This window comes from Neomonachus schauinslandi, chromosome 1 (assembly GCF_002201575.2).
Source record: "Neomonachus schauinslandi chromosome 1, ASM220157v2, whole genome shotgun sequence".
In the NCBI taxonomy this organism is placed as follows: Eukaryota; Metazoa; Chordata; class Mammalia; order Carnivora; family Phocidae; genus Neomonachus; species Neomonachus schauinslandi.
Genome location: NC_058403.1, coordinates 149,169,059 through 149,182,601, shown reverse-complemented (window position 1 = coordinate 149,182,601; position 13,543 = coordinate 149,169,059). Strand labels below are relative to the sequence as shown.

The 13,543-nt window shown below is 46.1% G+C and overlaps 1 protein-coding gene across 1 annotated transcript in view; it reads left to right on the top strand.

The window, feature by feature from the left end:
• The window catches only part of ITGA9 (integrin subunit alpha 9), a 335,040-nt gene that overhangs the window by 29,659 nt on the left and 291,838 nt on the right, over window positions 1-13,543 (top strand). The window contains exon 5 of the mRNA XM_021677564.2: window positions 10,641-10,708. Coding sequence (XP_021533239.2) covers window positions 10,641-10,708 — 68 coding nt within the window. The remainder of the gene's footprint in view (window positions 1-10,640; window positions 10,709-13,543) is intronic.

Here is a 13,543-nt window from a genome sequence, read left to right as displayed (position 1 = left end):
TTGTCACAGACATTTCATGGTCGTTATGCAGTAATAGCTGACGTGGGGCTCATCGCGTGATCCCAGATTCCTCACACAGCGGTGGATGGACAATCAACCCAGGCTGCCAGGATTGCTCTTTGACTGTACCTTGACTTAATGGTGGCCAAATGGAGCCAGCAAAGAAATTAGCAAAATGGTGGTACCCCTGCCCAGTCTTCCTTCTCCATGGGCACACACACACTTCTGTGTGCTAACTCATTCATGGGGCTGGGGAGTGTTGGGGTATAAGAGCAGCCTCTAGAAGAATGGGGCACTGAGGAGAATGCTTCTGTGGTTTTTGTTTCTGTAGGAGGCAAGGGGTGGCAAACGCTCAGATTTCTCTAGAAGACTGACTTGGCAGGATGTTGTCCCAGTTAGAGGACCCTTGCCTGTGCTCTGTTGGCTTTGGGGATGTCCCCCTCCCAGTTTTGTGGGCTACTTTGGGTCTTAAAGCAACTATATTTTTCTCTTAATGTGGAAAAACTCAGTGACTCAAGCTCTCTGTTCCAAGTGAGGGATCACATTACAGCTAAGTACAGTACAACAGAAGTATTTCAGAATTTGACAAGACATTTTGGATATCATCTCGACGAGCCTATCTTTACTGAGGTCTAGAGATGTGGTGTGGCTTGCTCAAGGCCAAGTTTTTCTTTCCATTCTGTTATTCATGCGTCATGCAATGGAGAGGCAAAGTAGCATGGTGGCTAAGAACACAGGCTGTGGACCCAGACTGCCAGAGTTCAAGTCCTGGCTTTGCCCTTGTGAATGTGCCTAAGCTACCTCAGGGTTCTGTGAAGAGGATGAAGTGAGGTAAAACTTGTCTGTTCTCAGAGTAGTGCCCAACGTGTGTGTGTGTGTGTGTGTGTGTGTACACGCTAAGCCTATATATGCTGATATTCCATATTTTGTGCATACTATATGCTGGGCAAATGTGTTAATCACTGTGGGGTGACTAATTTGTCTGCTAGGAATAGAGTCCACATAATCTTTTTTTTTTTTTTAAAGATTTTATTTATTTATTTGAGACAGAGAGAATGAGAGAGAGAGAGCACATGAGAGGGGGGAGGGTCAGAGGGAGAAGCAGGCTCCCCGCCGAGCAGGGAGCCCGATGCGGGACTCGATCCTGGGACTCCAGGATCATGAGCTGAGCCGAAGGCAGTCGCTTAACCAACTGAGCCACCCAGGTGCCCGAGTCCACATAATCTTAAGTGCCTCATAGATAAAACCCAAGTGACACAGCCCCAGCTGTTGAGAAGTTCCCCATCTACAGGGGAAAACAGAGGAAACGTGATGTTCCCTAAGTGGGAGAGCTGTGTGGGGAGAGAAGTTCATGCCAGTGTGTCCCGCAGGGCACCTCTCCCCAGAGGCCCAAGCTGCATCCAAGCTCTAACTGGCATTAAGACGGCTTATTTCATGTGAACCTGGAGAAATGGATGCCCGCTTAGAGTCTGCTGCTGACGGGGGCTCCTGGAAGAGAAGAATGATGGGAATCCACTGTTGGTCATGTGCTGGGAGGGGAGGAAGGGGCCCTGCCTCTTCTGAGTGTGCCTGCTGTGGAATAGCTGAAGGACCACTGAGGAACATGGGGGCTTGGTCGGGGGCCACTCTTCCGTGCTTCTGTCTCTATGGCCTCAGGCCTGTGGCTGGGCCTCCATTGCATTACCTCTGATGGTTCTCATCGGGGGGCTCCTGAGAAAATTCAGAAGTGCTCAGAAAGACCACACATTGTTCTCTCACTGCGGCCTTATTTTGGGTCTCCCAGAGGGGCAACTGTGCTTGTTTCAGAACGTTGCCAGGTTGGTTGAATAGATAAAAGCCTCGAAGTCTGTGGGCCCGTGTCTAAACTGTGTCGAACTTTCGAATTCTTAAAACATCGGTCTTTGGCACAAAGACATTTTTCTCGTGACTTTTCAGGTGCTTCCTGTTTCTGGTTGGGTGGGAAATGCTATCAGAATATCCTGTTTGGAACCAGGAAATGTAGAGGGAATGGGAAACAAAAATGAATTTCGGACACAAAGTAAAATAAACCAGTGGAGCATACCATTATTAAGTCAGCCGCTTAGTTTGTGTGGGATATGAGAGCAGCATCATTACTACCATATGTTGTTTGGTTTTATCCGAGTGTATGAGAAAATGGGAAGTTCAGCGGGACGACGTGGGGGAAACTGTAAACTGAAGAGCGAACACTCTGAGACCTGTTACTATTAACCAACTTGTACTTTAGGGCTCCCCGAAGTTAAGTCAGTGCATTGTTAATATCAGGCACAGAGATTTCTTTCATCCTTTGCCCTTGAGCCCGCCAAGACAAGAAGCCAGAGCTTGGCAGGAGTGGGGCTGTAAACAAGTCATCTTTTTTTATTTTATTTTTTTAAGATTTATTTATTTTAGAGAGTGCACATGTGAGCGGGGCGAGTGGCAGGGAGAGAATCTTCAAGCAGACTCCCCGCAGAGCATGGAACCCCACTGGGGGCTCGATCTCACAACCCATGAGATCACGACCTGAGCCGAAACCAAGAGTTGGACGCTCAGCCGACTGAGCCACCCAGGAGCCCCCAAGTCATCTTTTTATTGTGACAAAAAAGCCTCACTAATCTGGAAAAATTGGGGAGGCTTTTTTTTTTTTTTTAGCTCTGCTACATTAACAAAAAGTGTTCCAGGTGAAACACAGATAAAGAAGCACAATTAGAGGACCATTGTATGTTAGACCCTGGCTTTTCAGGGTCTAACATACAATTTCAGAATCTGGTTTTACTGCTCACTTGTTCCCGTGGTTGAACCCATGGCTCCTACTTTGTCTGGGTGACTTTGGGTAAACCATCTGAGCCTCAGTGCTCTCATCTGTAAAATGGGGAGATTAACCTACTGAAGAGGTATTTGCTCAGTGTGAACACTCGATAAGTACGAATTTTTTAGTTAAGTATCCTTAAGCCTTCAGAGAAGGTTTCTAGCAAATCCTGCTTTAATGAATAGATAATGGAGGGTAGAAAGTAGGGTATTACAAAAATGATTTTAAGACTCCATGAAAAAAAAAGACTCCATGAAAAGATGATAATTTCTTAAGTATCTTTAAAGATCCTATTTGCACAATTTATTTGCCGGTAAGCACTCCTCTCCCCTTTTTGTAGATGATCTAAAGTTTAATTCATGCCGTGTTTAAATGTTCTCAAGTTGGGAATTGTTGGGGTCTGAATTTATCCAATTTCACTGTGCTTTAAAATTGTCCCATTGATTCCAAAGATTTCTGTGCCACTTTTTTTTTTTTTTTAATCTGGGGGTGACTGGCCTTTTATTCCCAGTTGCTTTTGGCATCTCTCAAAACAGTGCTCATTTCTAGAGAAGGAAATAGATCACCCATTCACATGTGAAGTTTTCTTTCCCTGTCTAGTGTTGAATGCTGTGGCTCCACAGGGGATAAAAATCAATCAAGAGCCATTTACAAATGAAAAGGACTTGAGGTTTTGTCTTATTTTGTTGTGTTTTTCTTTTGTTTTGGAGAGAACCATAAAAAGCTAAGTTGATCCATTTAAAAATTCAAGAACAAGCCCCATAAATTTTTTATTAAATAAAGAACTCTACATTTACATAGAATTTTATGGTTTCTAAAGAGCTTTCATAAAAATTATCTCATTTAAGTAAATACAGCAAATTTAGAAACAGATGTAGTTCTGTATTATAGCCAGTTAAGGCGGAGAGGGACCCTGAGGTGGAGAGAGTGGGAGGGAGGGTACCTGGAGGGAAAAGCCAGGGCCAGAGGAGGTGACCAGGTCTCTGGCAGTGGCTCTTGGGGCTCAGGGAACCCCATCGAGCTTTCAGTTTGGTGCCAAGAATTTTTACCATGGGCACAAATATATTCTATACTTCCAACGTGTTTCCATACATTGTGTGGAATTATTGACTGCTTAAGCTATATTGTCTAATATTTTCCTTACAGATGTCTAAATTTTAGGAATCTCCTCTTCTAAAATTGCTCATCTGTATGACGGGTGTCTTGGGTTTTTTTTCTTTTCAGAGAAACTGACAGATTCAGATTTACCTACTGGCTGCCAGGGATCATGTTAGGGTCCTTAACATATATGATCATACTGAGTAATGACCTCATTTTGGGGGTAAGAATTCTTATCCCCATTGTACAGATGAGAAAACAGTCTTGGGGAGGCTGATGAAGGTCACAGGCTCATTAAGTAGAGAAAGGATTGTTGGCATTGAAGTTCAATAGCAGGTTTCTTTGTACCACCTATTCTGACGGGAGGCTGGTTTTCTTTGGGGTTACTGGCATGCTGTGGCCCCTCACTGAGCAAAATCTATTATGTGATAATTTTAGTATGATTTTTTAGGACACTCTACTGGGGACTTCTCGAGCTATGTTGCAATTTTACAGTTGTAGGCACAAAATATAGAGTCCCAGCAGGTGCAGGGGGCAGGTGGGGCCCCTCAGCCTGATAACATTTTACTCGGAAGCCCCTCTGCTCTATGTCCTAGATCTTTCCTTACTGTAAGCATTTGGTTTTCACATCTGAACAGTGGTTTGACTGTCCATGTTTCAGTGGTAGTTATTCCATGAGTCTGTTCAGTTTTGGTCATCATGTGAATTTTCCTCAGCTCTGAGCTGGGACTCTCACTGAGATGTGACTGTCCCATGTTCAGGGTCACTTTTTTGGAGGGGTGAAAGATAACATAATGTACAACATCTTGGGCATTTCGGGCTGCTTGTAACAGATATACCACAGACAGAGTAACTTAAACAACAAACATTTATTTCTGACTGTTCTGGAGTCTGGGAAGTCCAAGATCAAGGCCCTGGCCTATTCAATGTCTGGTGAGAGCCCTCTTTTGTGTCCTCATGTGGTGGAGAGCAGAGAGCGGCAAGCTCTCTGAGGCCTCACAAAAGGGGACTAATCCCATTTATGGGGGCTCTACCCTGGTGGCCTTATCTAATGCTAATCACCTCCCAAGGGAGCATGGTTTCAATATACGGATTCTGGGGGGACACCTATGTTTATTTATTTATTTATTTATTTATTTTAAAGATTTTTTATTTATTTGACAGAGACACAGTGAGAGAGAGAACACAAGCAGGGGGAGTGGGAGAGGGAGAAGCAGGCTTCCCGCCGAGCAGGGAGCCCGATGTGGGGCTCGATCCCAGGAACCTGGGATCATGACCTGAGCCGAAGGCAGGCGCTTAACGACTGAGCCACTCAGGCGCCCCTGGGGGGACACCTATGTTTAGTCTATAACACACAGTAAGTTGAAGTTGCTTGCTTCTGCTTCTAAAGTAGGGAGTTGGCAAAGTTGGTACTAGATTCTGGGTGGAAGGAACTATTTAAAGATTACAAAACAGTAAAAATTTTTAAACATTTTTGTAAAAAATACATAACACAAAATTTACCATTTCAGCCATTTTTAAGTGTGCCATACATACATTCACTATGGTACAGCAACCACCATATCCATCTCTAGAACTTTTCCATCGTCCCAAAATGAAGCTCTGTCCTCCTGAGTTCTCTCCTTCCCCCCATCCTGCCCCCCCCCCCCCCAGCCCTGACAACTGCCATTCTACTTTGTCTCAATGAGTTTGACTTCTTCAGAGACCTCATGTAAGTGGAATTATGCAGTATTTGTCCTTTTGTGACGGGCTTATTTCACTTAGCATGATGTCCTTAAGGTTCTTCCATATCATAGCATATGTTAGAATTTCCTTCCTTAAGACTTAATATTCCACTGAATGAATGTATATACCACATTTTGTGTATCCATTCATCCATTGATGGAAAACACTTTTTTTCAAGGAAGAAAATGTTCTCACGGTGAATGTGCTCCATGAAGCAAGATGGTGTGGCGGAAACAGATTGGCAGTCAGGAACCCCACCCTTTAATCCTGCCTCAGGCTCATTTGCTGTGTGGCTGTAGACTACTTGCTCTCTCTGAGCAATAGTGACTTCATCTGTAAAAGAAATGGATGGGATTCGAATTATATAGACATGCTGTAAAGATCTCTTCCCCTCTTAAAGCTTCTCTTACATAATTGTAAGTTGCTAGCTTTATGCAGTTTGCCTTTAATGCCCACCATTGCTTAATTGTCCATTATTTTGATAAAATATTTTCCCTTCCTCTCTAACCTAGCTATTTAGGTCATTTACCTTTTTTCTCCTTCCCATTTAGACTGTGGTCCCTCACAACTGTGGGCAGTTTTGTCTTTTTAGTTTTATATGTTGAAATGGCCTGGTTACTAGTAGAGATCTGTCTGCCCAAGTTCATTGTCCTCTAAATTGTTTAATGACTAATTATTTGGTATTCATTCAGAAATTGAGTCAAAACTCAGGAATAATTTGAGACTAAAAAGCTGTTTTTTTTTCTCTAGTTCATGGCTAAGTTCAGGAGCTATGGAAAAAAACAATTTTTTTTTTTTTTAAGATTTTATTTATTTGACAGAGAGACACAGCGAGAGAGGGAACACAAGCAGGGGGAGTGGGAGAGGGAGAAGCAGGCTCCCCACGGAGCAGGGAGCCCGATGCGGGGCTCCATCCCAGGACCCTGGGATCATGACCTGAGCCGAAGGCAGACGCTTAACGACTGAGCCACCCAGGCGCCCTGGAAAAAAACAATTTTAAAATTGATGCATTAAAAAGACTATCTTTGAAAGAGATTAGTAGGAATAATATCTTACACTGTCCATAGATCTTGATCTTTCCATGGGTTGGTTTTATCCCACCAGCATTTCAGGAGGAGTGCAGGAAGTGACCCCACCCAGTTTAATTCTTGAATGAATTAAAATTCATTAGTGTAAGTTCCATGTATTGAGTTGTGGGTTGCGAACATGTGGAAACGAGTATTTTTTCCTCTCTGAATTGCCTTCTGTTTAAACAAGGTTTAGTAAAACCAGCAGCTAAACCAAGGAAAATACTACCATTTTTAGAGTGGAGGAACCATATAACTTAATGAATCATGTGTGACGCCGGCCAAGTAACTCAAACCCACCCACGGCAGAGAGACCGAGCTTTCCAACCTGTTCCTCCGTGCTCCAGGTGATTTTCAGGTCCCCTTGTTCAACCACATCTTTTGCTTCCGAGATTCAGTTCCCCTGGATTTAGCAGTGTCTGGTTGGTTGCAGGAGGACAGCGGGCTGCTGTCGTGCCAACCCTGATTCCCCTTTGCTGCTTCGAGGTGGAGAAATGTTTTGTTCCCTGGCGGCGAGGGACGGAACCAGCTTGTTGTAGCTCTCTGCCCGGCCACATCCTGGGGCAGGTGGCGACTGGGTGGACGTGCCCAGCAGCCGCCCGCAGCAGGGCCCCCAGCCTGTGTGTGCTCAGGAAAAGTGCTTCTGGGAACACCGGAGACTGGAGGAGGTCCCACCCCATCCTTCCAGCCTGCACTGCCTGGACTTCTCAATGGAGGGAGGGATTGTGACCTGGGGGGTTTCTTGAGGACACTGGGATGGGGCAGCCTCCTGTTTCCATACCTACCTCCCTTCTCAGGAAGGAGGAATTCTTCTTGGGTATTCTATCTTGTTCCTCCTGAGGCCCCAAAGGAGATGGGATTGCCCAAAGTAGAATTAGCCAGTCTAGGTTTGGAAAGCCCAGAAACATCAATCCTGTGGGTCCCTGCCGCGCTCCATTCACAACTACGACTATCCTTAGGCCTCTGGGGTTAGTGGTGTCTCTGGGTGGAGAACTCAGGATTCTCGGTACCCAGGACGCAACTCCTTTCCAAGCAAGCCTGGGGGTGGAGGTCAGGGAGCTTGACTGATTGGAATACAGAAAGCAGGGCTGGCAGAGCAGGGGGCCAAAGGTCCCAAGTAAGCAGGTTGGAGAGTTCGGGTCTCAGCAGCTGGAGGAAGGTACCTGGTCCTCTCACATTTCTGCCTGGGCCTTGAGTCTGTGCACAGAGAAACCTGTGTGTACACCTTCCCTTAGTACACCATACCAGTAACTGGCATAAGGCTGGTGTTGGGGACAGTGAGATCGATGAGTTCATCTTGGTGTTGAATAAACCGTAAGCTGTGATGAACAGACACATTTTGTGATGGGGAGAGGGTATCATTTACATTTCCCTGCAAGATCACCCACACAGAGAAGCTGAAGAGGAGTTCTGGAAGACCGTGGATGGCTCAGAATAGGAAAGTGTTTAATCCAGTCCCACCAGTTGAGCCTTCCTAGACTAGAGTTGCCACAGCTGCCTCGCCTCCCCCCAAAGTAGGTGGGACGGGATGGGGTAGGGGTAGAAGCATTAGGACTGGAGCCTGTTTCCAAGTTGAAGTGGTTAATCAAGAGTTACAGAAGTTTCTGGGAGGTCAGAGTTATGGGTACTAGTCAGGAGCCCGACATAGTTTGATTCCTTGTTCTAGAGCACTCCAAGAAGGCAGGTGTAGACCCTGGGGTCTCAGAAAGTCAAAGCCAGTGGGATGGTGCCTGTTTTCTGTGTGTCCCTGGCCCTCAGACCCCTGATGAGGTAGTCCCAGCTTGGGGACTCTGGGGCTGGCCTCTAACGGTACCTTGATGCTGGCTGAGGCTGGGATGCTGGTAGTAGGGCTTGACTTTGCAGGACTTTCTCCTGGGGCCAGGAGTGGGGTACTCCTAGCTCCCAGTATGGCTGTGGCCCCTTTAGAAGCCCTGGGTCCTGCTTCTGGCATAGAGCTGGCCAGCACAGTTTGGGGATGAGGTGGAGAAAGACAAGTTTTCATATCTACTATTTTTGGAGTTCCCGTTACAAAGGAGACCATGAGACTGTTTTCTTTAATACATGAAAGATCCCTACGTAATTCTTATTCATGTCATAAATGTATGAGGCTGAACTGGTGTGTCCTACACTGTAGCTTCGTTCAGCTGGTGGGGTCTGACTTTTCCTTGTTTTATTTGCTGGAGAGTTAGAGTTGGGTATGTAACCCCTCGAGTCAGTGGGGGTGGATATGCTTTTTGCCAGAACTTCCAGATATAATATAACTGTTCGGGTTGGGACATTTTGATCCTTCTTGCCATTATGCTATTTGATGTAGGATTTATTATTAATTTTTATTATTTCTTGCCATCAGGCAGTTTGATGCATGATCTCTTTATGACTTTGCACAAGCCCCCCTCCCAGCCTGGGTGCAAGACTTTGCAGAGAATAGGCGAGTCCCATCGTCTGTGGGTTGCTTTCTGGCAGGCCTGTGAGTTCTCCTTGGAATAACAGGACAAGGAGGGAGGAACTGATTTAGCCCTCACAAGGAAGAGGAGTAACTCAATTGACATTCCATTGTAATTTAGCAGTCGGTTAATGGCCACTTACTGGAAAATGTTACCAGGCTCTGCGGTGAGTGTTGTTAGAAACTGAATTACTCTGTGTATTTCCCCAGGGCCCTTTTCCCCCTTCTCTCTCACACGTTCTCGAGCTGCAGGAAGTGGCACTGTTGCAATCACAGCTGCATTGTTCCTTCATATTATTTATTTTGTTTCAGAATTAAGTATATTGCCTTTAATGGGGTACCGGAGATTTGCCAAGAGCCCAGGGGTGACATGGGGGATCACTGGGTTATTTTGTAGGGTAGCCCAGGCCTACAAGTGCCCAGGGACAGCCATGAGCCCTCGTCTGGCAGTGTAATTAATTTGAGTCATCTGAGCTGAACATCTCTCTTATCTGTCTTTACCCATGTAATGATTTCAGCTGGCTGGTCACTTCCTGGGTTTTGTGTAATCACTCACTCCGTAGAACCTTTGATGGGCCACAGAGGTGAACTAATGTGAATCTTGACTTTTGCCATTTAGTAGCTGTGTGACTTTGGGCAATTCACCTAACCTCTCTGAGCCTCGGGAGTTATACTACTCACAGATGGCAATATGCGCTGCCAGGGATGAGAGATCAGTGGAATGGCATGAGTGGATGTAGCTAACAAGGCCTAGAACATGCTAAACCCTCTTCCCTCCAACTTAAAAATACAACAGCAGCACAGAAAGCCCCTTTGTCGGGTCAGGGTGTTGGGAACTGTGAGGGAATGGTAGAGGAAAAGCACTTAACCATTTTTGTTTCTGTTGACCTGGAGAGATCTTCCCCTTTGATGGAAGATGGAGGTGTCCGCGGGTAGCGTCACCAAAACACCATTAGGGAGAGAGTCACCGTTGAGTGCTGGAGCAGGTCTAGCGGGTTTGTTCCTGTAGCCCCAGGCTCTGTTGGCTGGTATCTGGTTGGATGGCAGAAATCATCTTGCCTCCAGCTCTGTGGAGTGTCATGTTGGGAGGCTTGGTCGTCTTCCAGGGGACTCCACACAGAGATGGCCACATCATGCCATTTCCGGGTTATGTTTTCAGCTCCTTTTCCTACTGGGGCTCTCCATCCTTTCTGAAGTAAATGAAATAATCGTCACCAGCCTCCCACTTAATTACCAGGACTGTTGCCTCTCTTTCCCCACACGCGTGGAGGAAGTCTGCTGGGGCGCTTGGCAGCCTCAGGGCCCGATGGCACCAGAGCCTGGAGTTTTGCGGTCTGGTGGATTCCGGAGACTTTCCTTCCGCGCGCCAGTCTGGAAGGCGTCCCTGGGCCCAGCCCGCAGCGGTGCACAGGGAAGTGGCCAGCACTCTCGGCGGCTCCTCCACACGACTAGCACACACTGACGAGGCTGTGGTTTGCTTCTTTCCTTCCCTCCCCTCTAGAGTATAAGAAGAAGTACGGAGAGGAACACGGCTCCTGCCAGGCTGGGATAGCAGGCTTCTTCACTGAGGTGGGTGTCGGCTCTTGGGCATTTCTGCTTTCTTGCTGCTATTCGTTTCCTGATGGATTGTGGTCTCGGTAGTTCCTTGAGATGGAGTTGCCGATGCCCCCACATACTTGAGCTGTGAGTGAGTAGATTCTGGTCCCTGGATGTGACCTCCTGGGAAAGTGATTGACACAGGTGGGGGCTCCTGCTGGCCAGAGACTACTGGGGTGGGGAGTGGGTGGGCTCATTGGGAGGAGACACCTATTTGGACAATTTCTCTAAGGAGTTCTCTGGACCCTGCGCCCCATGGAAGGAACCGATTCGAAGGGGTGCAGGTGAGATGGTGCTCAGTCAAGTTTGTGTCTCATCGCTGGCAGTGAGGAGGATATATTAAGCATCACGTCCTATCGTTCTTCCAAACTCCATGGAGAGATTTTATGATTTTATACATAACTCAGCCAGCCCCTTTCCCAGATTCCAAAGGACAGTAGACTTGAATACTTCTGTATCTGTGCAGTCGTGCAGTCGTACCATGATCTTTGGCCGGACGGTACAACTTTACAGACTGTTCCTAAGTGATTCTTGCCTACTGTGAGTTCACCCTTCACATAAACTCCTCATTTCCCAAACATCTTTTGATTGTCTGCCGTGTACAAAGCTCCATGCCAGGTCCTATAAGTGGCTCAGGCATCCATGGAGTTGCTCAGGCCCAAACAAAAAAGTACTTTTTATTTCTAATTAATCTATAATCCTATTCTTTTAACCTCCTAAGCATATCCCAAATGTGACAGCTTTAATTTCCCACACATCACCCTTCTGGAAAAGCCATTATCATCACCTGGAGATATTCTGGTCTTGAACTGGTCTACCTGCATCTGTTCTTTTTTTTTTTTTTGGTAGTAAAATACACATAACATGAAATTGACCATTTTGACCATTTGGAAGCAAACAATCCAGTGGTATTTAGTACATTGACAGTGTTGTGCAACCACGGCCTCTCTAGCTTGAGAACATTTCCATCACCTCAGTCTACATCTGTTCTCCACCCCCGCCCCTGTATTTTCTGCACAGTAGCCTGAGGAATCTTTCAGAATCAAACCCTGTTATTCTGTCTCTGTGGCTTCCCATCACCTGGTAGATTAAAATCCACACTGTGTGTCCTAGCCCATGGGCCTGGCTTTCTGACATCCACTCTCCTTCTCCTGCTCCAGGAGAGCAGAGAGCTACAGGAGGGGACACCCACCAGTGTCCAGAGCTTTCTGATCTGGAGCAAAACTGCCTACCTTAATTTCTGCCGTTGCTATTTAGATTCAGAAAATAGACAATCGGCAATGCAGCATCTCATTCAGAAAGCATCATGGAAAGGGTAGAAAAGTCAGAAAAGGTGTCTTTCACTCTCAGACCAACAAACATGACATGCTTCTCCACCAACCCTGCAGTCTGCACCCTCTAATTCTTACTAAACCCCTTCGCTGTCACTTTGGTGAGATTCTTATGACCATCTATACAGAGTTCCGTGGGAGGCCCGGTGGATGGTGCCACCCATCGTCCTTGCTGCCTAGGCCCAAATGAGCAAGATTCCTCTCTTATTTCCTCTCCTGCATCCAAGCCATCAGGGAGTCCCACTTCCTGTGCTCCCAGAACCTATCCCAGAGGCCTCCATTTCTCTCTGCCTCCACTGTTTCCCATAAGCCTAGGGCACCATTGTTTTGCCCAGGACGCCACTGCAGGACCCTCCCAATTTCCCACTCCCACCCTGCCTCGCCACAGCCTCTTCCCACACAGAAGCCACAGCTACCTTCTCGAAATGAGAAAAATACTGTGGCGCTCCTTGCTCGGAACCTTCTGGATCCCCATCATACTTACAGTAAGATCCAGACTCTTCCACTTGGCCGCCCGGGGCTTCCTACCTTTCCTGCCTCCCCTGTTACCTGCCCTCCTAGTCTCACCTCCTCCAGCCTCAGAGACTTGGGACTGCTGCTGGAACGTACCAGACTCCCTGGCAGCATGGGGCTGGAGGTCCCCACACATGGCATTTTTGTGCACAAATACACATTTCTGCAGAAGAGAAATGTAGCAGAGGAATTGCTGGGGCCAAAGCTATCCAACATTTGAATTTGGGTACATTCTGGCAAATTGCACTCCGGAAGTGTTTGCCAACCGACAGCCCCCCAGTTGTGTGTCATTGTTCCTACAGCCTCTCACCAGTACCAGTTCTTGTCATTATAAAAAGGTACCTCATTTTGCTATGATGTCCCTTTATCTGATTATTAGTGTAGTATTCTTCAAATATTGGCCATTTGTCTTTTTAGAAATTGCTTGTTTATGTTCTTGGCCCATTATTCTCTTGTTTTTTCTTATTTTTGATTAACTGATTTTTAGGAACTTGCAAGATAGTTTCAACACTAATCTCTTATTTCTTGTATGTGTTGTCAATTTTTTTTATCAGTCTGAGTTGGCTTCTGGTGTCTTTATTGTACTGCTGTCCCACAGTCATGTTTGTCAAATCCATCAATCATTTTCTCTCTGGATTCTAGACTTCTCAGAAAGATCATCCCTCTCCTAAGAATACGAAATATCTACCTATAATTTCTTCTAGAATTTTTAGTTTTTTTTTTTTTAAGATTTCTCTCTTCAATACATCTTGGATTTCTTTTTGCAAACATTATATGGTAGAAACAAACTGCATTGTTTTCCTAAATGTGTAGTTGATTGTTCTCATATTGGCCTGCTAACCAGGTTTTCTTATCCCCATTGATTTGAAGTACCATCCTGCCATATGCCGAGCTCATGCTCTCCTTCCATCTCTGTGCACACTGAGATTATATAACCTCCGTGGCTGTCGTTTCTCTGGTAAAG